The sequence below is a fragment of the Solanum verrucosum genome, unplaced genomic scaffold (assembly GCF_900185275.1).
Source record: "Solanum verrucosum unplaced genomic scaffold, falcon-dt-bn FXZP01000165.1, whole genome shotgun sequence".
NCBI classification, from domain to species: domain Eukaryota; kingdom Viridiplantae; phylum Streptophyta; class Magnoliopsida; order Solanales; family Solanaceae; genus Solanum; species Solanum verrucosum.
Window position 1 is genome coordinate 986,359 of NW_026020340.1, and position 25,408 is coordinate 1,011,766.

The following is a 25,408-nucleotide window of genomic DNA, read 5'->3' on the forward strand; positions in this document are numbered from 1 at the left end:
TCCGACAATTTGAAATAGCTAAGAAGAGGCTTGGAATTTGAAAATTTTCATTTTTGGAAAGGATTTGAAAATCTGGAATTTGGCCAAGTGTGGAAATAAGTGAGTTTTGGCCAACTTTGAGCAGTTGTAACTCCTAGCTCAGGATGAGTTAGGAGTAGTTCCAGCTATGGTTGTGAAGCTTGTGGAATGATCTTTCAAACGCCACCGAGTTTTCTCGATTCCGAGTTCGTATGAGCGAGTTATGGCCATTGAAAGTTGGGCAGTTGGCAGGGAATCCGTCCGGAAAATTAAGGGCATTTTAGTCTTTTCCCTAGCCAAGTCTTTTGGGATTATATTGTTGTATAGGGCTGATCTTTGGATCATTTTGTCCCATTTTTAAAAGAGTAAAAGCTAGGGCTTGAGAAGAAGAAGAGAAGAAGGAGAAGAAGAAGAGGAGAAAGAAGAGATTAACAAGTTTCCGTCAAAGATCAACGTGGATTTTCGTCGGGGGTGATCCCTTTCAAGGTATGTGAGTTCCTTCTGTGGGTTGATCCTTTCCCCCACACACCAAGCTCATTTTATGATTTGAGAAAAGATTGGAATTGTTGTTGAAGTTGTTGAAGTTGTTGGTTGTTGTTGATGTTGTTAGTTGTGTTGTTGAAGTTATTGTTGGTTGTGAGACATGATTGGGTTGTGTATTTGAGTTGTAATCTATGGTATGTTGAGGGATTGATGATCCTTAGTGTTTGGGGTTAGATCCATTGAAGTAAGGATGGTTTAGAGTTGAAGAAAAGGGGAGAAAAGTCGAGTTTTCTGGGGAAGGGATTGGTGTGTCGCGCCTGCCAGCGCGCCCCAAAGGGGACTCTGAGGTCCAGCCCTTGGGGCGGCGCGCCACTCAGAGCGCCAGCAGGGGGCTTCTGACCTTCAAGGGCTGGCGCTCCGCGCCTTGCAGAGCGCCAAGGACACCATGTTCCCTCTTTCTTTCCATGTTTTCTCATGCATGTTCCTAGGTGTTATACCTATGTTCCCTAGTTGTTTCCAACACCCCAAAGTGTTTCTAAACATCCCGAACTCATCCAAATACGTGTGATCATATACCTTGAATCCATAGTTCAATTCAAGGCAAGTTAGTATCAAGTTAAAGAGAAGTTAGAGTCAAGTCAAGCCATGTTAAGAAGTAAGTTCAAGCAAGTCCTCCAAGCTTTTCAAGAGTCTTCATTGAACGTTTTAACTTCATTTTTAGACTCAAGTTTCAAGTCAAGCAAAGAGCTTAGAGTTTCAAGCTAAGTAAAGAGTCTCAAGACTCAAGTTAAGTCAAGAGTGTAAGTTGAGTTCATTTCTCAAAAGTTATTAGGGAACTATGTATTCCCAAAGAAGTTTCTAAATGTTTTTACATTTGAGTAAGAAAGGAACTATGATTCCAAAAGAGCCTTAGGGCTAGTTTTCAAGAAAAAGGAACATCGTTTTCCAAGTGAGCCTTTGGGCTAGATTTTGAGTAATTATCTCATTTAAAGAAAGATGTGTTTAAAACACTTATGAGTTAAAAGAATTTTGGGAGTAGTATCGAGCACCGATTTGGGGACGCGAGTTCATATTAAACTCAACTCTCCATAAGAACCATGTAGCCAACATGGGAGTTATCGGGTCATACTTTTTAGATGATCACGAAAGTTAAGCTAGTGGATCCACTTAGTAAAGTTAGCTTCCTATATCAAGACCAGGTATAGGATGGTCCTCAAGAAACGTGAGGTAAAACGTTGTATCATTAGCTTCCTATATCACGACAAGGTATATGATGGTCCTTGGGCAACGTGAGGTAAAACGTTGTATCACCACTCATATTCATAGTGGTGGTTTGTCGGTTAGAGAAGCTCCCACAGTAGAAAGAGCATGGTTCCTCGAGGGTTCTGCTTAGTATGGATGGGGGTATGGGACTTCATTCATACATTGCACAAGTAGACCTTGAGAGGAATCATGGTATTTTCATGATATTATAAATATGATTTTTACGTCATGTTTTAAGAGTTTTACAAGCTTTATATATTGCATGTGTCTTATTGCTTTATATATTGAGTTCAGTTATTCATGAGTTGAACAGAGTCAAGGTAAGTGTTCTCTTGTACTCTTTTCAAGCTTAAGTTGTGGTTTAGCTTTCCAGCTCGCATACTCGTACATTCAATGTACTGATGCCAGTTGGCCTGCATCTTATGACGATGCAGACACAGGTACCCCAGATCAGCATCCTGCACGTCGTTGATCCAGCTGAGCAATTCAGAGTCAGTGGTGAGCCTCCTTGCTTTCCGGAGGACTCAATTATTTTGTGTACTTAGTTTTGTTATAGTAGGATGTTGCGGAGTCTGTCCCAACATCCATCTAAGTATTTTAGAGGCTTCATAGACAGTCAGTCAGTTAGTATTGAGTCTCTCATCTATATATATATGTAAATATTCTATTTTGAGACTCGAGCTGCCTTTTGGCATGTTATGCATCAGTTGGTTGTTTTATAACCTTTCATTGCATTAAGTTATTCTGTTAAGTCAGGTTTCCGCTGAGTTAAGAGAGTCAGGCCAAGGGTTCGCTTGGGGCCAGCAATAGTCTCCGAGTGCCGGTCCCGCCCAGGGTGTAGGCTCGGGGCGTGACAGGAATAGCTCAGTTGGTTAGAGCTTGTGGCTGTTAACTACAAGGTTGGAGGTTCAAGCCTTTTTTTCTAGCGTTTTCTTTTTCAACAATATTTTGGGTTTTCCTCCCGGTGTTTTGTACCCACATTAGAGCCTGACTATTCGAAATTCGCGCCACGTAGGGTACCATTCGGGGGGAATCACTCCTTACTAAGGATTTTTCTATATCCAGGTTTTCCACCTAGTGTTCAGTACCTGCATTAAAGTTTTTTGTGGAAACAAATTAGCAAGTGTTGAAAAAATAAATCACTAATAGTGAAATGATTTCATAAATCACTTGTATGGTTAGTTTAAATACAATATATTTTTTAGCGTGATAACTGATGTTTAAGTAAAAAATTATTACTTAAATTTATTGTATTTATCGCTAAAAGTTCCATTGTGTGCAACGATCGATTTGGTGTGATTGCATCGTTACCTTAATTTTTTTATTTGTCATTTTATATTTACTTATTATTTAATTAATTAATAACTCTATTGTATCCTTTAATCTACCTTTCTAAAGTAACTCTATCACGTAACCTACTTTTCTTGTAGGTTTATCCTTCAAACTGTTGATGTGATATGACATTGTATGATGATGGAGAGCGATATAATCTACATAATTATTATATTTATTAAAATAATATAATATGATACAATCAAACACAATACAAAGCCGTATAATACATTATGAAACAATATGATCTTTGTCACCACTATAAATATAGAACTTTGAGTTAAGAATCACCAAACACACTCCCAAAATGCAAATCTTTAGTCTAGTTTACATTTTCCTTTTTCAATCTTTCCTCTTTTTGCTAAGAAAATGGAAAAACCCCAATAGCCAAACAACTAAAAAATTACCTCCAGGTCCATGGAAACTTCCTTTTATAGGAAGCATGCATCACATTGTTGGTGGATATCCACATCATGTCCTTAGAGATTTGGCCAAACAATATGGTCCTCTAATGCACCTTCAACTTGGTGAAGTTTGTGTTGTTGTTGTTACTTCTTCTGAGATGGCTAAAAATGCACTAAAAACTCATGACCTCGCTTTTGGATCTAGGCCTAAACACTTGGTCACGGATATTATCACTTATGATAGTCGTGACATCGCCTTTAGCCCCTATGGTGAGTGTTAATTAGGCGCGTTTACCCTAATATATTTGAGTTTTACTTTTTTCTCAAAGGAAGAAGTATATTTCCCCTTTGAGGATCCTTCTATATATATATAATATATGACATTCACAATATAATCCTTAAAGGAGTACTTGCTTATGGGGAGAATGTAAATTAACTTGATTTTTTTATAAGTAGGTTATTAATTGGACAAAATACATAAACGTGCTCTTTAACTTGACATCAACTGGTATCTATGCCCTCCAATGTTGGGTGTGATCAAGTAGACACTTAAACTTGTTTAAAGTTGAGTAAGTAGACACACGCGTCTTACATGACATAATATAAGATTTGCTTTGTTAGGTTTCGCATATGACACCTGATAATTTCTACACTTAATTAACAGGTGACTACTGGAGACAAATGTGTAAAATTTGTGTCATGGAACTGTTGAATGCAAAGAATGTCCGGTTATTCAGTTCTATTAGACATGATGAGGTTGTTCATCTCATCGACTCTATACGATCATCTTCATCTTCTGGAGAACCATTTAATTTTACAGAAATGATGATTTGGTTTGCAAGCTCCATGATATGTAGATCAGCATTTGGTCAATTACTAAAAGATCAAGACATATTTATAAAACTAATTAGAGAAGTGTTAAGATTAGCAGATCAAGGCTTTGATATGTCTGACATTTTCCCTTCATACAAGTTTCTTCATGGTCTTCGTGGAGTGAAGCAAAAAAATCTAGATGTCCACCATAAAGTAGATTCAATTGTTGAAGATGTCATCAATGAGCACAAGAAAATTTTTGCAAATCACAAGACTAGTGATGATGGATTAGGAGGTGGTGAAGACCTAATTGATGTCCTACTAAGACTTATGAAGGATAAAGTCTTCAATTTCCAATCAACAACCACAATATCAAAGCTATTATTATTGTAAGTATTGAATATTATGTTTGTTCTTACTCAAAACCATTTGTAAAAAGTTTGGAGATAATATCTGAGATGGTCACTCATCTAAGGGTAGTTCTGTTAGAAAGTCATTCAGCTTTGTTTTAAAATTCTCAAAAGTCATGACTCAACTATTTTTAATTGCAGGACATGTTTACTGGTGGAACGGAAACTACATCAACAACAACTATATGGGCTATGGCTGAAATGATGAAAAATCCAAGTATATTCGCCAAAGCTCAAGAAGAAGTGCGAGAATCCTTTAGAGATAAAGTAAAGTTTGATAAATATGATGTCGAGGAGTTGAAATACCTAAAGTTAGTCGTTAAAGAAAGTCTAAGACTCCATCCACCAATTCCACTTTCGGTCCCAAGAGAATGTAGGGAAGAGACGGACATAAACGGCTACACTATTCCTGTGAAGACTAAAGTTTTGATTAATGTTTGGGCATTGGGAGAGATGACGCGGAAAGCTTTAAGCCAGAGAGATTTGAACAGTGTCCTGTGGACTTTAATGGTAATAATTTTGAATTTCTTCCCTTTGGTAGTGGGAGGAGGGTTTGTCCTGGGATATCATTTGGTTTACCTAATATTTATTTGCCATTGGCTCAATCGCTTTATCACTTCGATTGGAAACTCCCTACTGGAATGGAGCCAAGAGACTTGGACTTGACTGAATCGGATGGAATAACTGCCAGTAGAAAAAATGACCTATACTTGATTGTGACTCCTTATAAATAAATGTCTTTTCATTTAGCAATAAATAAGAGCAAATAAAACATCTTATATTGTTCCATTATAATATTACCTTATAGACACGAATATTTGGGTATTGCAGTGATGAGACTGTTTCATTCTTAATTTATAATTAGAGGTCTCGGGTTTGAGCCCTGAATATGAAAAAAAAAAAATTGAGAGTGTCACCCCTAAATGGGCCTCACCGATCCAGATTTAGGTTAGCTTTACAATAGTCTAAACTTACTCTAGGGAGGTGTATGATATAAGTATATTATCAAAACAGTCATTTCATTATTCATTACTAACCATCCTATATCTAGTCTTTTTCAACAAGATAAAAATAACAACATATCTAGTACAACTTTCTCAACAATTGGTAGCTCATCAAACTTTGATGGAGTCCACAAGTAGGGCAACAATGTGAGGTTTTAAGACCTTCTCCGGATGTGTGTATCCATCTTCATTGTGCTTGTATGTAACGTCAATTAGACGACCAAGATTGAGAATACGCGTTAAAAACTCCATGGATACATGATTCGGCCTAAGAATTCCTTCGTTAACATCCTTCCATGCTATCTCAGCCATTTCGCGAAATTTAATCATTGCTTCTTCAGTTGATACACCATAATCTCTCCTGTAACACTCAATTCCTGTTGCAATTTGTCCCCTACTTTTCTCAACCTGGAAATGCAAATAGATTATAAGGGGTTAAATTTTATATATTGCTTCAATATATAGACATTGCAACACGTTGATGTTTGCTCAAATATCATATCCCTTTAATTTCAACTTTCCACATGACATGTTTCAGGCCAGTACAAGATTGAATTAAGAACATTTTTAATTTGGTACATTTTGCATATCTTTAGTTTGTAACCACAAAAATGCAAAACACTTCTTTACTTTTTTAAACTCTGTGTCAATTTATATATACCTCGTATGTGGCTATGTCATCAATAACGCGACATAATGTTGCATTAGCTTTAAGAATTTTAGGGTTCCTTGACAACCATTCGAAATCATGCTCAGTAGCAGATTTCATTCCCAAATATGATGTTGTTGTGAGCAAGTAATAAGTACTAGTTGCTAAAGCATTGCTTAAGTACTCAGAAACAGGAGGCATATATCCTTCAATAAACCATTTAGCCTCGACGTTATAGCTCCTCACTATTTCTTTCATCTACAACACCAGAAAAAATAAGTGTTAGAAAACATATAGTAATTTGAATATACATTGCTTCAATGCAAGTTTAAAGGGTTAAAAAAAATGTAATTTGATCGCGTACTCTTTCTTTTGCATGATAGACAACATGAGATCTTCCATCGTTAGACAATTCATTTTCATAATCTTTGTAAAGATCAAGAAGAGCTTTATAACTGATCTTCATGTAATCAGGAAGATGATCAATTTCACTTATATCCCATCTGCAAAGTTGACGAATCTAAAGTAAATTTATGTTTTTTTTATATAACGAGGAAGTAAATTTATGAAGTTCATACCTTTGTATGGCGTCTGTGTATGTGTTAAGTTCTTTAACTATACCATAAGAATCAAAGGTATCGTCAACAATAGAAATGATGGATATGGTCTTAGCAAGCATGACGCGAGCTTGAGAATATTGAGGCTCAAAATACACTCCTAATGTCCAAAAATAACATTCAACTACTCTATCTCTAGCATATGGAAGCGTTGTCACAAAATCCAATTCCTTCCACCACCTTGATACTTCAGCAAGTTCTTGTTTGTGAAGCATTTGGAGCAAGTTGAAATCCAATTTGGCAAATCTAAGTAACGCGTCGTTCTTTGATTCATCCTTCTCATAGATTGAGGATATGAAGAATCGAGTCTCTACTCGAGGAATGCCCTTGTGCAAAGATTGCTCAAGGGCATGTGTTACTTGCTCTTTAAGAGGAGAGTTCAAATGTGGCGTCGCGGACTCAAGATGAGTAGTGGAGAAAACAAGTGCATCTTCTAAGATATCTTCACCATGTGTCCTTACATGTGAAGCTTCGTATAAACTCAATAATCCTAAAACATCACTAGCAAACGACTCCTTGAAATTTCCATTCCCATCTTGAAATTTGTTGAAAATTTCTGATAATTTACGAGGAATAGCACAAATATTATTACCCTTATAGCAAAAGAATAGTAATATTACACAAGTACACAACATTATTCATGAAGTTTTAGTACTTACTAAGACAGATGTTGTAACCATGTTGCCTTAGCAATCGAAATTGAAGAGCACAAATGCATAAATCATTATACTCATCACCCTCAAATTTTGAATTTTCATTGTAAATTTGATACAAAATGTCATCGATTTCTTTCTCATAGTGGTACGCGATGCCAAGACGTTCAATAACATCAATAAAATTCAATTTCTCAACCAATTTCCTTCCAGTAATAGCTAACAACATACTCCTTGTTTCTTCCTTCAATGCTTCAATCTCTTGAGCATACTTTTGTGCAACCTATAAATATATTCATATCAAACAACATATTTTTCGTCTAATTAAAACAAAAAGAATTTAATAGGAACTATGAATAAAATACTTACGCGATTATCAATGGAGAAGGAAAGGAAACGATCACCCCATAGACTTGGAGAGAAGTTGGCCACAGGGCGAATTATCTTCTCTTCTTCAACTATAGCCAAGGTCATTTTTGCAACAAAGAATAAGAGTGATTTTGATTATACTAAGGAAGAATGAAAGAAACTTTCAAGTTGATGACATAAATGGTAAGCAATGGACAACTATTTATAGTGGTAAGAGGCACATAACAAAAAATGCACATAAAAGCAATTGTTGAAAAGTACTACATTTCCAATTGGATGAATGGATAATGATAGAGTCAATTTATGTCTAATTAAAAAAAATAGAAGATAAAAGATATACTACTAATATTTCCTTTTTAGTTCGTTTAAAAAAATGATATTTGTTATATATTCAATACTTTCTCCGTTCACTTCTAGTAGTCTAAAAATAGTTTTAAATATTAAATTCGTGGAAAAATTTAGAAAGGTAAATCAAATTAAATTTTCGGTGTAAAGAATTTTTAAATCTTAATAGGTTACCCGAAAAATATTTACAAACAAATTATTTCAAATATAATTTTTGTAATTTTAGAAATAAGTAATTAGGTACTTGTTAGTCTAGCTCAATCTTTTTTTATACATATAATTTTTTCGCTATTTTTTGTCATATTTATTTTCATAAGTTTGTTAGCATATTGCCATATTAACCTCCCGATAAATATAGCGTAAACGTGGACGATCCACAACCTTAAATTGTGTGGCTGCATTATTTAAGTTATAAATAATATTGCTTCATTAACTTTCTTATAATAAGATCAGATGGTATATGTTTTCCTCAATTGTATCATGTTTGCCTCAATTATTTATATTGCTGCATAACATGATCATTATTATTATTATTATTATTATTTTTGCTTCATGTTAAATTAGGTCTTGGGCCTAACTCACACCCCAAAAGCTAGCTCAAAGGGAGGAGGACTGTCCAAGCCTTATAAGGAGTCCACGCCCAGTGCTTAGCATCTGGTGCGTGGGCAATTTTTGATTTTGGGGGCCCCAGCATCGGGTGAGACGGGCCCTGCTCTGATACCATGTTAAATTAGGTCTTGGGCCTAACTCACACCCCAAAAGCTAGCTCAAAGGGAGGAGGACTGCCCAAGCCTTATAAGGAGTCCACCCATCTCATTAACCACCGATGTGGGACTTTTGTCATTCTTTAACACTTCAGGAAGTGAATAATTATCATACTAGACTAGAAATAAAGAAAAAAAAGTGAGAAAATGAGGCAGTGATTATATACGAGTCTTTTTTGTAATTATTATATTCCAAGTTTTCAGAGTTGACCTTGTCCATTTTCTTTGTATTAAAAAAAAAAAGTATAAAATATGTGAATGGCACTCACACTTAACCTCCTAAGTGGGCGAACCAAGGAGTCCAAACCCCAATATATATCAATAATTTAACCACGAATAACAATAACAATAATGCGGAAGCTCAAAACTTATTAAAGTAACCAATCAAATAAACATCTAAAGTCTAACACTTATTATCCTCAAAATCTGAAAGTTATCACATCAAGGACATCTAGTCTTTCAAATACTAAGTCTAAGAGTATTCAAGACACCAAAATAAATGAATAAAATAGTTTATGTCCGAAAACTAAGGACATCATGTCATGAGCTGGAATGAATAGCTCACCCTGGAACCTGATGTGTTGGAGACTCGCTAGAGCTGAGGGCGAGTCGAAGTCACTGATACACTCGTTGCACTCCACAAAAAGAAAACAAAGAAAAACACAAATAGGGCTCAGTACAGGGCAACATGTACTGAGTAGATATTATCTGCCAACCCAAAATAGAAACTAATATGTAATGAATAATAGTATAAAATCAACTATATATGACACTTAGCAGGTGGCAAGCAACAAACATATGAACCAGTGTCAACAACTCTAAAGTAAGTACGTAATCAGTCAACAATATCAAGATCACACATGAGGACTCATGCCTCCAAACCAAACTAATTTGGGAATTGAGTTATTTGAGATTGAGTACATTAAGTTAATTCAATATCTTTTTCCTTTAATGTTACCGTGTCGGAACGTGACACTCCGATCCAATTATGCCATGTTGGAACGTGACACTCCGATCCAATAATACCATGTCGGAACGTGACACTCCGATCCAATTATACTCTGTCGGAACGTGACACTCCGATCCAATAATACCGTGTCGAAACGTGACACTCCGATCCAATTATACCATGTCGGAACGTGACATTCAGATCCAATAATATCATTAATTTATCATTTATTATCACCACTTTTCAATTCATTAACAATATTTCATCAAGCCTTCTTTATTCAAGGCATCACTTCGATAGAGAGGATTCAAGATTATAAATTTCACGGTCTCAAGATTTCAGACCGAAGTCAAGCAAGCTACTTCTCCAATACTTTTCCTTTCCTCAATGACTCCGAACCTTTCCAAACTATTAAGTATATATGCATAATTTGTAAGTTAACGAGTCTATAAACACTTATATTATTCTATGTCTAAGCCTAGACCCAAAAACTCACCTAATTCTATAATCAATTTCCTAAAGTTCAAACCTAAGGATAAGTCTTAATTCCTCCAATTGGCATAACTTTAACGATGCTAACTCTTAACACCTATGCCATAAGTAATAACCTGACCTATTCAATTGTGTAAACTACACTTCACTGGAGTATGTTGCCAACTTCAAGCTATTACTATATATATGATGGTAATAACTAACTCAATTGTCAATCATTAATTGGTCATTAAGAAGTCGTACAATAATGCCAAGAACTCACATGAATGACTAACCACGTTTTCCATACAATTTTTAATACAACAAAAACAACCAACCAATATTTATCTAATCATTGTAGTATGTATATATCCATTCTTCTCAAATACGTAACAATTTCGTACACCACATATTATAATCATTAACTTTCAATTCTTGACCAATACTATACCATAATTATTCCTCAATTATATATGTTACTGTCATTACCCAGACAAACCCACAACAATTTATCCCCACCATTTTCATATACACAAGTTGTCATATCGTCCTTCTAATTCATTATCCAATTACAACCATATATACTTCCCTAATTATTACAACAGCCTAACCTTTCAATCATTATTTGTTTTATCTTACCCTCAATCATTACGTTCCTCAATTCTTTAAATCTTTTACCACAATTCATCATACCGACCTAGGTTACTTATATAATTGCTTGAGTTTTATGCATTTTTAGTGTAAATTTTTACATCATAGAGGTTACATCCACTTACAATAATAGATATCGATTATCATAATATGAAAAATAAAAGAATATTTATTCTCTTATATAAGAAGAGACAGTTGAGGTGCTTCACCTCTCTGTTTCATCGTTCATGCTTACTTGTCATCACAAAGGCAATTTTAAGTATCAAAGCAGACATCAAATCAAAGTTTAGTAAATTTTATGTGTTTTTTTTATTTTAATTTATTTGTCTTATTATCTTAGTCTTTTAAGTATTTAAAAATTACATAAAAAATATTATAAATAGTGACAGTAGTAACAATTACGTACAATAAGTAGTAACTTAGAATATCTAAAAATTATATTAAAAATCTAATAAATTTTTCAAATCGTGTACTTCCTCTGCCTTAATTTATATGACATTTTTCATTTTTCGAGAGTCAAACAATTTAAGATTGATCGGAAATTTGTGTATGGAATCTTCAAATTTTTCGAAATAAAATTTATATATTTGTAAACTACATAAAAAGTGCTACTATAAGTCACAATAATTGATAATTCAAAATGTTTAAGAAAATCTATGAAAAACTTACGATCAAAGATAGACTTGTTTGAATCTTAGATTCTAAAAAGTGTCACATAAAATAAGACGAAGGGAGTAATATATATTGAATTTGTGTTAGCGTGGAGTTATGAATCTAATTTTACAAATATGTCCTTGTATAAAGTCAAGTGAGGCAACTAGGAAAAGGTTACAAAAATATAAAAGTATTGTCGGTGTTCTTTTATCCTGGTGTTATTGGAGAATTTTCAAACGTTTTTTTTTGTGTTGAAAATCAAATCAAAATGTAATTTATTCACATATTTTTAACATTTAGTGATATATATATTCATTCTAAGTTTATTTCTTATGAAAATTTAAGATCGAAAATTATAAAATGATAAAATTCAAATTATTTTTCTTTATTTCATAAATTTTATTTTCAGTACATATAAAATGTTACAAAGGGAATATGATTTTAAGAATATAAAAAAATTGGCTGCGTCTCTCACCTTATGGCTCACAATGTAGGTCATTTTTTTAAAAAAAAATAATTAGTTTTATGGCCTTTTTCTTTAATAAGAGATTCTCTTCGATTTCAAAACATTTTCAAAAATATTTTTTTAAAAAAAAACAAAACTTACATTATGATAGGGTAAAAAAACAAAGACTTCATAAGGACATTTCACACCTAATTAAAGGAGAGACAATTTCATCCACAATGTCTGACGACAATTTCTTACCTTCTATTATGAGAAAAGAATTTTCAAAAAAAATAATCGTATGAATAAATTAGTAGAAGACTTTATTCGACCAAATCACTTAAGTAATAATTAATGAATTTTATTATTGACTAGGACGAATGATGATGATTATCAAAACATGGACAAGGAAGCTAGATTTTCGGATCGCGCAAGTGTCTAAATAAAGAATTGTATCAACTTTAAGTGTTTCATAATCAGCCATTTTAAAATGTACAAAAAAGAAGGGGAAAATATCTTATTTATTTTTTTAAAAAACAAATATTATTTGGTTATACATAATATTGATTTTTATGTTTGTTTTTTAAGATGAATTTTTTACTTTCACAATTTTATTTTATTTTACTTTTCTAGTAAAATATATGTTCAAACGCACCGAATTAAATCAAGCGACTAGATAGAAAGGCCCTCCTTACCAAAATATAGTACTGAATTTCTAGCCTTTCATCTCAATTCTCAATCATTTTCTGAATTATACCTATCCTCACTACAACTATTAATTTGTCGAGACATACAAATTAAATTTTAGTGGTTTAGATATTATTATAAAATATATACTCCTTATGATCATGATATGCACATTTTAAATGTTTTATTGCTTGACGAATTGAAGACCTTTTATCAAGTTCAAGTGTTAAATTTATAATTGAATTTCAGGATAACGATTCATGAAGAAATATCTATCTTCTTAAAAGAAAATTAGTAATTAGAAAATCGATTCTGAAACTTTGACCTAGAATAAGGAATTATGATTAGAAGGAAAATTGACATGTGACCTCGATTTTATGGGTTCTGAACTTTTAGAACGATTATTTTTTTAAGTATTAATAATTAGATTTTAAAGTTATTGTGTATAAATTAATATTGATTTTTTCAACATTGATGCACTACATGAGTAGAAGTTAATCAATTTGACCGAACTCAGATAGTTGGGATTCTACCTCCGTCACTAGGTGGTTAAATCTAGTGGAATGAATTTACTGGTCCGGTGGTGCCCATCGATGAAGGTACAAAAAAATGCTCAATTTATGGGGGTTATTTTGTCAATTTGTGGCATTTTTGGGACCCCACAAATTAAATTGTGGCGGTTTTTTAAAACACTACAATTACTCTTGCCACGAGCATATTTGAAGCGGTTTTAGTAAACCTCCACGACGCCCCCCACAAAATGACTAATAAATTTGTGGAGGTTTTATAGTATCAATTTGTGACGATTTAGAACCTTCACAATATCATCTCAATATTTTAAATTTTTTATTTTTGTAGATTTAAATTTTTTGTTATATAAGATCAATATTTACATAATTTGATTTGTGGAGTTTTATAAAATTATTATTATCATAATAATAAAAATGAAATTCGATTTACATTAAGCCTTAAAAATAATATAAATAATCTTATTGAATAACACACTTAATGCAAATAAAATTTCACTAAACAAATTTATATTTATAAGCTTCACAAGTTCAAACTCATGTCAAATAAAAGTAATACAAACTTGTGTATAATAACTTCAACATTACATTTTAAATGATAAAACATTCACAACAACTAAATATAAAAAATTCTATAGCATTTGTTTGATGATTTAGGTTGTTGCTAGTCAATCTCTTATCCAAGGTGAAGTAAGCTCTATCCCCGGATCAATCTGAAACAAAAAAATATATACGTAATTAGATAAACATATATTGATACATATACATATTTTTGTATGTCCTAAAAAAATTAATGAAAGTTCATTTCATCCCCAAAGCAAATTTATATAAAGCTTTGGTTTGAAAAAAAAAAATTATGGATGAGAGAAATTTATTTTGATGTTCTCTCCTACACACTTATGTGAATAATAACGATTTCATTATTTCTACGGAAACAAAAGCTAGGTGTACGGAATAGGAAAATACATATTTTTAAGTTATACTTATATTGATCACAATCTCATGTGCAAAATTATCCTTTAATTTGCACTAGTCAAATCCAATCAAGAATAAAACTATTACATGATATTTAAATAAACAAAAATAAAATTGAGACTTACCTGAAATTAATTGAAGGTCCCTTATAAATAACTTTACAATGTGATGAAAGTCTTAACAAAACCTGAAATATGTAAAGGCATTAATGTGTTAGGTTTAACAACTTGTAAAATACAAAATGTCTACAAATTAAATAATACTAAGATCAATATTTACATTTAAAATTAAGATCAATATTTATATTCAAAAAATTATTTACCATCTATTCCATTGTGCATAACCTACAGGAGAACAAATTATTTAGCAAAAAATTAAAATTTATACTCACCCAAAAGATTGCCAGAAAATGAAGTAAGAAAAAAAATTAGAGGTAAAGGGAAAGAGGAGAGGGTGAAGGAAAAGTAAAAAGTTTAGGTGGAAAATGATATGGGATTTGTGTGTGGGAGTTTTACGTGGGAAGTGGGGGTAGTTATTTGGTTGTTTTGAAAATTTTAAGGGAATTAGTGGGAAATTTTGGTTTAAGGCTATTTTTAATATTTTGGAGGGAAAAATATTATTATTTATTTTTTATGCACAGAACAAACTTTTTCTTTTTAATGATTATTAATAAGTAACTAATTAATTAATTTGACTTTAGTATTACAAAAGCTTAAATAAAATTAAAATTTAAGCAAAAATAAATATTAATGAATATGACTTTATAAGATATCTTAATACAAATTGTAGTACTACTATATATAAGATAAAACATTGAAGTGAAATTGGATATAAAAAGTAGAAAAAATATTTAAGTTTATCTTAATAGATTAAAAAATAAAGAATCAAAGATTACAATCCAATTGAAATGAAGAAGGAGAATGTGTGTATATATAATGAAATTAACTTTCAATATTAATTCTTTTATATATATATAGTAACAAAATAAATTTTGGGGGTTCGATAATCGACATAAACTTTTCTAACTTATGAAATTCTCTAACCCCCTTAATAAAACTATCACAAAATGATTTATATTGTGGGAGTTAGAAAAAACGCTACAAAATGTATTAATAATGGAGTTTTTAAGAACTCCCTCAAGTTAACTGCCATAAATTGAACTTTTTTTTGTAGTGACAAAAATATTGATGTGTGTATATATGTAGGGGCGAATTTATTGGGAAGATTTATGAAATACGTGACTCATGATCCCTTCATAAATTAGCTATTTATATACTTGTTAATTATTTAGTATTAATTGTTGGCACCATGCTTCAAGAAGAATTGGTTTTGACAATCTAAAAGAACAAAAATTGTTTGAAAACTGCATTTAATAGATCATTTTGAACCTATGAAAAACATATGGGATCAATTTTTTCATTTTTCTAGTCGGTTGGTCAAAAAAATATTGCGTAAAATACTTTTTCTAAAAAAATAAGGAAAATAACTTTTTCAGCGGTCAGAGTCTGAAAATGATATTCAACATTGATTGACGTGCTCCTTCTCTCTTCACATCAACTTAGTAGCCCCCCCCCCCCCCCCCCCCCCAACACGCATCCTCACCACCTGAGATTTTAACTGGCAATTTGTAATTCAATGGAGTCCACAAGTAGGGAAATAGTGAGATTTTAAGATTTTTTTTCAAGATGAGTGTATCCATCGTGATTGTGTTTATATATAACATCAATAATACGAGCAAGTAAATCAGTACATGACTGTTTTAGATAGCGTCTTCAATAACTATGACAAAAATTGAGAAAATATCTCCTTCAATTGATGAATATCAAGAAAATAAGATGTTACAAGAGTAATATTACCACATTCAATATTAAGGGTCGTTTGGTTGTTGACTGGAGTCACACAAAAATATTAATAATACATGAATTAGTTATATAAAATTTAGTATTATAATTCGAAATATATATATCATTCAAAAATAGTTGTTTCCTATGTCAGTTCAAAAAAATTCATAGATTAATACACAAGGAAGTATTGACATGAACACATTAATTTGTTTTTTTTTTGGATAATTGTGGGATATCGTATGTAGAAAAGAATGTTTACCTAACTCTTTACTATAATTGTCAAAACAAATAATAATTGTTTGTGCAAGTAGGTAACGTGCATGCCCTAAAATTCTTAATTACGTACATTTCAACCTCTAATGCTTTGTAGAGTCTACTTTGATGGCATGCTACTGTAGTGTTCGAATTAGTTTATGTGCAATATATCGATTAATGTTATAAGATATTTGTTATAATACAATTGGTTGTTGAAGTTGATTGAATTTTTTTTAATATAGTAATTTAGTAGTAGGTTTTGAAAGATAAATAGTCATTTTTTCATGTCGGACTATTGAAAAGCACTGAGAATAAAGAATCAAGGATTGACTGATAAATATTAATTTTAAATAAATAATCAATAGCCTTGCAGAGGAGAAAAAATTTAGGACTGGAAATCCTCATGTTAGTGATTTCAATCGAGATTGGAATTGATAAAGTAGAGAACTATAAATCCTCGTGTCACCTATTCCAATCTTGATTGGAAATAGTCGAGATAGCTCAATTGATACTTATCAGGTCACACTCGCGTTTGGATAATATATACTTGGATATTGTTGAAGCTAATTGAATTTATTTATTTTTAAAAATAGTAGTTTAGTAGTAGTTTTTGAAAGCTAAATTTTCATTTGAACATAAATTTGGTGTGATTGCATCGTTACCTTAATTTTTTTATTTCTCATTTTATCTTTACTTATTATTTAATTAATTAATAACTCTATTGTATCCTTTAATCTACCTTTCTAAAGTAACTCTATCACGTAACCTACTTTTCTTGTAGGTTTATCCTTCAAACTGTTGATGTGATCTGACATTGTATGATGATGGAGAGCGATATAATCTACACAAATATTATATATATTAAAATAATATAATACGATACAATCAAACACAATACAAAGAAGTATAATACATTATGAAACAATATCTAACGATGTGATGTTGTCACCACTATAAATATAGAACTTTGAGTTAAGAATCACCAAACACACTCCCAAAATGCAAATCTTTAGTCTAGTTTACATTTTCCTTTTTTTATCTTTCCTCTTTTTGCTAAGAAAATGGAAAAACTCCAATAGCCAAACAACTAAAAAATTACCTCCAGGTCCATGGAAACTTCCTTTTATAGGAAGCATGCATCACATTGTTGGTGGATATCCACATCATGTCCTTAGAGATTTGGCCAAAAAATATGGTCCTCTAATGCACCTTCAACTTGGTGAAGTTTGTGTTGTTGTTGTTACTTCTTCTGAGATGGCTAAAAATGTACTAAAAACTCATGACCTCGCTTTTGCATCTAGGCCTAAACTCTTGGTCACGGATATTAGCACTTATGATAGTCGTGACATTGCCTTTAGCCCCTATGGTGAGTGTTAATTAGGCGCGTTTACCCTAATATATTTGAGTTTTACTTTTTTCTCAAAGGGCAGAAGTATATTTCCCCTTTGAGGATCCTTCTATGTATATATATATATAATATATGACATTCACAATGGAATCCTTAAAGGAGTACTTGCTTATGGGGAGAATGTAAATTAACTTTATTTTTTTTATAAGTAGATTGTTAATTGGACAGAATACATAAACGTGCTCTTTAACTTGACATCAACTGGTATCTATGCCCTCCAATGTTGGGTGTGATCAAGTAGACACTAAAACTTGTTTAAAGTTGAGTAAGTAGACACACTCGTTTTACATGACATAATACAAGATTTGCTTTGTTAGGTTTTGCATATGACACCTGGTAATTTTTACACTTAATTAACAGGTGACTACTGGAGACAAATGCGTAAAATTTGTGCCATGGAACTATTGAATGCAAAGAATGTCCGGTCATTCAGTTCGATTAGACATGATGAGGTTGTTCATCTCATCGACTCTATACGATCATCTTCATCTTTTGGAGAGCCATTTAATTTTACAGAAATGATGATTTGGTTTGCAAGCTCCATGATATGTAGATCAGCATTTGGTCAATTACTAAAAGAGCAAGACATATTTATAAAACTAATTAGAGAAGTGTTAAGATTAGCAGATCAAGGCTTTGATATGGCTGACATTTTCCCTTCATACAAGTTTCTTCATGGTCTTGGTGGAGTGAAGCAAAAAACTCTAGATGTCCACCAAAAAGTAGATTCAATTGTTGAAGATGTCATCAATGAGCAAGAGAAAATTTTTGCAAATCACAAGACTAGTGATGATGGATTAGGAGGTGGTGAAGACCTAATTGATGTCCTACTAAGACTTATGAAGGATAAAAGTCTTCAATTTCCAATCAACAACCACAATATCAAAGCTATTATTATTGTAAGTATTGAATATTATGTTTGTTCTTACTCAAAACCATTTGTAAAAAGTTTGGAGATAATATCTGAGATGGTCACTCATCTAAGGGTAGTTCTGTTAGAAAGTCATTCAGCTTTGTTTTAAAATTCTCAAAAGTCATGACTCAACTATTTTTAATTGCAGGACATGCTTACTGGTGGAACGGAAACTACATCAACAACAACTATATGGGCTATGGCTGAAATGATGAAAAATCCAAGTATATTCGCCAAAGCTCAAGAAGATGTCACGCCCCGAGCCTACACCCTGGGCGGGACCGGCACCCGGAGACCATTTCTAGCCCCAAGCGAACCCTTGGCCTGGCTTTCTTAACTCAGCGGAAACCTCAACAGAATAACTCAATGCAATGCAATATTACAAAACAACTTAACTTATAAAATATGGCCATAAAGGCAACTCGAATCTCAAAATAGAATATTTACATATATATATAGATGAGAGACTCAAAACTAACTGACTGACTGTCTGTCTATGAAGCCTCTAAAATACTGAGATGGATGTTGGGACAGACCCCGCAACATCCTAATAAAACAAAAACTAAGAACACAAAATAATTGAGTCCTCCGGAATGCAAGGAGGCTCACTACTGACTCTGGAGTGCTCAGCTGGATCAACGACGTGCAGGATGCTGATCCGGGGTACCTGAATCTGCATCATCAAACGATGCAGGCCAACTGGCATCAGTACATGGAATGTACGAGTATGCAAGCTGGAAAACTAAGCAACAAAGGCTAGAAGGAAAACTGGAAGAAACTGAATAGCTTACCTGGCTCAACTTAACTCAACCTGACTGACTTCTTTCAATATAAGGCAATTTAAAACAAGTGCGATATAAAGAAAGATTGCTTAAAACATGCTATGAACTCTGTGTGTATACAAGGATACAATAAGCCTGAAATGTGTATAAAAATACAATGAACTGATGTATATAAAAAATACAATAATCTCTGTGTATGAAAAATACAATAACTGCTGTGGGAGTTTCTCTAACCGACAACCATCACATAAGAGCTATAGTGATGATACAGCGATCGACCTCACGCTGCCAGAGCATCTTATACCCGGCCAAAGGTATAAGACCTGAACTGCCTAATGGATCCACTAGTCTAATCTGAAAAGGATTCATCTAAAAAGTATGATCCTTTTCTACCCATGGTGGCTAACATGGTTCTATGGGGGCTGTGGGTTCTTTGAACGCTCCCCCAATTCGGTGCTCGATACTACTCCCAAAAATGTACTGGCTCTTATGTTTTTAAAACATATTTCTTCCTGCTGATATGAGATAATTACTCAAAAACTAGCCCGAAGGCTTTTTGGAAATCTCAGTTTCCAACCTTGTTTAAATGTAAAAACATTTCTTTAAAACTTCTTTGGGAATACATAGTTCCCTAATAACTTTGAGAAAAGAACTCAACTTTAAACTCTTTACTTTACTTGAACTCTTGGCTTGATGTGAAACTCTTAACTTAACATGAAACTCTTAATTTTTGACTTGACTTGAAACTCAATACTTAACTTGGAACTTGAGCCTTAGAATGAAGTTAAAACGCTCAATGAAGACTCTTGGAAAACCTTAAAGACTTGCTTTGACTTACTTACTTCTAAGCTTGACTTCACTTGACTTGGAAACTAACTTCACTTGAATTGGAAACTAACTTCACTTGACTTGGAAACTAACTTCACTTGACTTGTAGTTTTACTTGACTTTTGGAAGTACCTTGGAGTGTTGGAAACAACTAGGAAACATAGGTATAATACCTAGGAACATGTATAAAAAAAGAAATGGTGAATGAAAGGGAAGGATTGGTGTCCTTGGCACTAGGAGAGGTGCAACAGCCCAGCCCCTTTTTCCCCAAAAATCCGACTTTTTCCCCTTGTTTCTTTCCAATTCTAAACCCTCTCAACCTCAAGGTTTCAGCAGCAACACTTAGAATCATAAAGACCCTTATTATACAATAGATTCAACTCAAAAATCACAGCCAGAAATCTGTACTAAATCAGCAAGAACTTCAACACAACACCACTACAACTTCAACAACCAATAAATCTTCTCTTGGAATTAAAAACGAGTTGGTGTGTGGGGGTATGAACCAACCAACACTAAGGATCATAAAATCCCTCAATATACAATAGGTCACAACTCAAATACACAGCCCAATCCTGTCCCACAACCAACAATAACTTCAACAACACAACTAACAACATCAACAACAACTAACAACTTCAACAACAAATCCAATCTCTTCTCAAATCATAAAAACGAGCTTGGTATGTGGGGGGAAAGGATAAACCCACACTAAAGACTCACATACCTTGATAGGGATCACCCCCGACGAAAATCCACAATGATCTTGACAAATCTTGTTGATCTCCTCTTTCTTCTCTTCTTCTTCTCCTTCTTCTCTTCTTCTTCTCTTGAACCCTAACTCTTTCTCTTTCAAAATGGGACAAAATGATCCAAATATCAGCCTAATACAACAATATAAGCTCAAAAGAAATTATTTGTGAAAAGACCAAAATGCCCTTAAATTTCCGGAACGGAATCCCTGCCAACTGCCCAACTTTCAAAGATCATAACTCGCTCATACGAACTCGGAATCGAGCAAACTCAGTGGCGTTGGAAAGATCGTTCCACAAGCTTCGAAACCATAACTGGAACTACTCCTAAATCATCCTGATCTAGGAGTTATGACTGCTCAAAGTTGGCCAAAAACTCACTGATTTCCACACTTAGCCAAATTTTCCAGATTTTTAAATTTTTCCAAAAATGACTATTTCCAAATTTCAAGCTTCTTCATATTCATTTTTAAATTGTCGAATGTTACAGAAGAAGTGCGAGAAGCCTTTAGAGATAAAGTAAAGTTTGATAAATATGATGTCGAGGAGTTGAAATACCTAAAGTTAGTCGTTAAAGAAACTCAAAGACTCCATCCACCAATTCCACTTTTGGTCCCAAGAGAATGTAGGGAAGAGACGGACATAAACGGCTACACTATTCCTATGAAGACTAAAGTTTTGATTAATGTTTGGGCATTGGGAAGAGATCCAAAATATTGGGATGATGCAGAAAGCTTTAAGCCAGAGAGATTTGAACAGTGTCCTGTGGACTTTAGTGGTAATAATTTTGAATTTCTTCCCTTTGGTAGTGGGAGGAGGGTTTGTCCTGGGATATCATTTGGTTTAGCTAATATTTATTTGCCATTGGCTCAATCGCTTTATCACTTCGATTGGAAACTCCCTACTGGAATGGAGCCAAGAGACTTGGACTTGACTGAATCGGATGGAATAACTGCCAGTAGAAAAAATGACCTTTACTTGATTGCGACTCCTTATCAACCTTAAGTGCATTTATCTTTTATCAAATAAGAATGTGTCGCGATAGTTAGCCCTCAGGGCTAGCTAGTCTGTTCAATAAATGTCTTTTCATTTAGCAATAAATAAGAGCAAATAAAACATCTTATATTGTTCCATTATAATAGTACCTTATAGACATGAATATTTGGGTATTGCAGTGATGAGACTGTTTCATTCTTAATTTATAACCAGAGGTCTCGGGTTCGAGCCCTGAATATGAAAAAAAAATTGAGGGCGTCACCCCTAAATGGGCCTCACAATATGCGATCCAGATTTAGGTTACCTTTACAATAGTCTAAACTTACTCTAGGGAGGTGTATGATATAAGTATATTATCAAAACAGTCATTTCATTATTCATTACTAACCATCCTATATCTAGTCTTTTTCAACAAGATAAAAATAACAACATATCTAGTACAACTTTCTCAACAATTGGTAGCTCATCAAACTTTGATGGAGTCCACAAGTAGGGCAACAATGTGAGGTTTTAAGACCTTCTCTGGATATGTGTATCCATCTTCATTGTGTTTGTATGTAACGTCAATAAGACGAACAAGATTGATAATACGCGTTAAAAACTCCATGGATACATGATTCGGCCTAAGAATTCCTTCGTTAACATCCTTCCATGCTATCTCAGCCATTTCGCGAAATTTAACCATTGCTTCTTCAGTTGATACACCATAATCTCTCCTGTAACACTCAATTCCTGTTGCAATTTGTCCCCTACTTTTCTCAACCTGGAAATGCAAATAGAATTAGCGGTTAAATTTTATATATTGCTTCAATATTGCAACACGTTGATGTTTACTCAAATATCATATCCCTTTAATTTCAACTTTCCACATGACATGTTTCATGCCAGTACAAGATTGAATTAAGAACGTTTTTAATTTGGTACATTCTGCATATCTTTAGTTTGTAACCACAAAAATTCAAAACACTTCTTTACTTTTTTAAACTCTGTGTCAATTTATATATACCTCGTATGTGGCTATGTCATCAATAACGCGACATAATGTTGCATTAGCTTTAAGAATTTTAGGGTTCCTTGACAACCATTCGAAATCATGCTCAGTAGCAGATTTCATTCCCAAATATGATGTTGTTGTGAGCAAGTAATAAGTACTAGTTGCTAAAGCATTGCTTAAGTACTCAGAAACAGGAGGCATATATCCTTCAATAAACCATTTAGCCTCGACGTTATAGTTCCTCACTATTTCTTTCATCTACAATACCAGAAAAAATAAGTGTTAGAAAATATATAGTAATTTGAATATACATTGCTTCAATGCAAGTTTGAAGGGTTAAAAAATACGCGTACTCTTTCTTTTGCATGATAGACAACATGAGATCTTCCATCGTTAGACAATTCATTTTCATAATCTTTGTAAAGATCAAGAAGAGCTTTATAACTGATCTTCATGTAATCAGGAAGACGATCAATTTCACTTATATCCCATCTGCAAAGTTGACGAATCTAAAGTAAATTTATGTTTTTTTATATAACGAGGAAGTAAATTTATGAAGTTCATACCTTTGTATGGCGTCTGTGTATGTGTTAAGTTCTTTAACTATACCATAAGAATCAAAGGTATCGTCAACAATAGAAATGATGGATATGGTCTTAGCAAGCATGACGCGAGCTTGAGAATATTGAGGCTCAAAATACACTCCTAATGTCCAAAAATAACATTCAACTACTCTATCTCTAGCATATGGAAGCGTTGTCACAAAATCCAATTCCTTCCACCAACTTGATACTTCAGCAAGTTCTTGTTTGTGAAGCATTTGGAGCAAGTTGAAATCCAATTTGGCAAATCTAAGTAACGCATCGTTCTTTGATTCATCCTTCTCATAGATTGAGGATATGAAGAATCGAGTCTCTACTCGAGGAATGCCCTTGTGCAAAGATTGCTCAAGGGCATGTGTTACTTGCTCTTTAAGAGGAGAGTTCAAATGTGGAGTCGCGGACTCAAGATGAGTAGTGGAGAAAACAAGTGCATCTTCTAAGAAATCTTCACCATGTGTCCTTACATGTGAAGCTTCGTATAAACTCAATAATCCTAAAACATCATCATCATCACCACACGACTCCTTGAATTTTCCATTCCCATCTTGAAATTTGTTGAAAATTTCTGATAATTTACAAGGAATAGCACAAATATTATTACCCTTCTAGCAAATGAATAGTAATATTACATAACTATACAACATTATTCGTGAAGTTTTAGTACTTACTAAGAGAGATATTGTAACCATGTTGCCTTAGCAATCGAAATTGAAGAGCACAAATGCATAAATCATTATACTCATCACCCTCAAATTTTGAATTTTCATTGTAAATTCGATAAAAAAATCTCATCGATTTCTTTCTCATAGTGGTACGCGATGCCAAGACGTTCAATAACATCAATAAAATTCAATTTCTCAACCAATTTCCTTCCGGTAATAGCTAACAACATACTCCTTGTTTCTTCCTTCAATGCTTCAATCTCTTGAGCATACTTTTGTGCAACCTATAAATATATTCATATCAAACAACATATTTTTCGTCTAATTAAAACAAAAAGAATTTAATAGGAACTATGAATAAAATACTTACGCGATTGTCAATGGAGAAGGAAAGGAAATGATCACCCCATAGACTTGGAGAGAAGTTGGCCACGGGGCGAATTATCTTCTCTTCTTCAACTATAGCCAAGGTCATTGTTGCAACAAAGAATAAGAGTGATTTTGATTATACTAAGGAAGAATGAAAGAAACTTTCAAGTTGATGACATAAATGGTAAGCAATGGACAACTATTTATAGTGGTAAGAGGCACATAACAAAAAATGCACATAAAAGCAATTGTTGAAAAGTACTACATTTCCAATTGGATGAATGGATAATGATAGAGTCAATTTATATCTAATTAAAAAAAATAGAAGATAAAAGATATACTACTAATATTTCCTTTTTAGTTCGTTTAAAAAAATGATATTTATTTTATATTCAATACTTTCTCCGTTCACTTCTACTTGTCTAAAAATAGTTTTTTTTTCTTTAATTTTACTTATCACTTTTAACATATCAAGAAAAGAAATTAAATATGTATAAAATATCAACTTTACAAGTATAAC

General features: G+C 33.1%; 2 protein-coding genes and 2 pseudogenes across 2 annotated transcripts; 2 read left to right on the forward strand and 2 right to left on the reverse strand.

Moving 5' to 3' along the window:
• The first annotated feature begins 3,403 nt into the window (after positions 1-3,403).
• On the forward strand, positions 3,404-5,457 carry LOC125837026 (cytochrome P450 71D7-like; annotated as a pseudogene).
• A 325-nt stretch (positions 5,458-5,782) lies between these two features.
• LOC125837021 (vetispiradiene synthase 3-like) lies at positions 5,783-8,120 on the reverse strand. Its single transcript, XM_049516157.1, has 6 exons — positions 8,016-8,120; positions 7,653-7,929; positions 6,955-7,549; positions 6,741-6,879; positions 6,389-6,634; positions 5,783-6,135 (listed from the first exon to the last, which is right to left on the reverse strand). Exons 1-6 carry the CDS (start codon positions 8,118-8,120, stop codon positions 5,839-5,841), a joined length of 1,659 nt encoding a protein of 552 aa, XP_049372114.1. The 3' UTR covers positions 5,783-5,838.
• A 9,461-nt stretch (positions 8,121-17,581) lies between these two features.
• LOC125837027 (cytochrome P450 71D7-like) lies at positions 17,582-22,270 on the forward strand. Its single transcript, XM_049516162.1, has 4 exons — positions 17,582-17,948; positions 18,351-18,889; positions 19,052-19,146; positions 21,754-22,270. The coding sequence occupies exons 1-4, from the start codon at positions 17,582-17,584 to the stop codon at positions 22,268-22,270; spliced, it is 1,518 nt and encodes a 505-aa protein (XP_049372119.1).
• A 401-nt stretch (positions 22,271-22,671) lies between these two features.
• LOC125837035 (vetispiradiene synthase 3-like) lies at positions 22,672-24,997 on the reverse strand (annotated as a pseudogene).
• Positions 24,998-25,408: the final 411 nt, after the last annotated feature.

Excerpts from the sequence above, each read along its gene's own strand:
- LOC125837021 (XM_049516157.1), bottom strand. The coding sequence starts at position 8,120 with ATGACCTTGGCTATAGTTGAAGAAGAGAAGATAATTCGCCCTGTGGCC. Across the intron at positions 7,930-8,015 it reads CCTTCTCCATTGATAATCGC|GTTGCACAAAAGTATGCTCA; the intron begins GTAAGTATTTTA and ends ATATATTTATAG. Across the intron at positions 7,550-7,652 it reads TGGTTACAACATCTGTCTTA|AAATTTTCAACAAATTTCAA; the intron begins GTAAGTACTAAA and ends GTAAATTATCAG.
- LOC125837027 (XM_049516162.1), top strand. The coding sequence starts at position 17,582 with ATGCAAATCTTTAGTCTAGTTTACATTTTCCTTTTTTTATCTTTCCTC. Across the intron at positions 17,949-18,350 it reads CATTGCCTTTAGCCCCTATG|GTGACTACTGGAGACAAATG; the intron begins GTGAGTGTTAAT and ends CTTAATTAACAG. Across the intron at positions 19,147-21,753 it reads AGTATATTCGCCAAAGCTCA|AGAAGAAGTGCGAGAAGCCT; the intron begins AGAAGATGTCAC and ends GTCGAATGTTAC.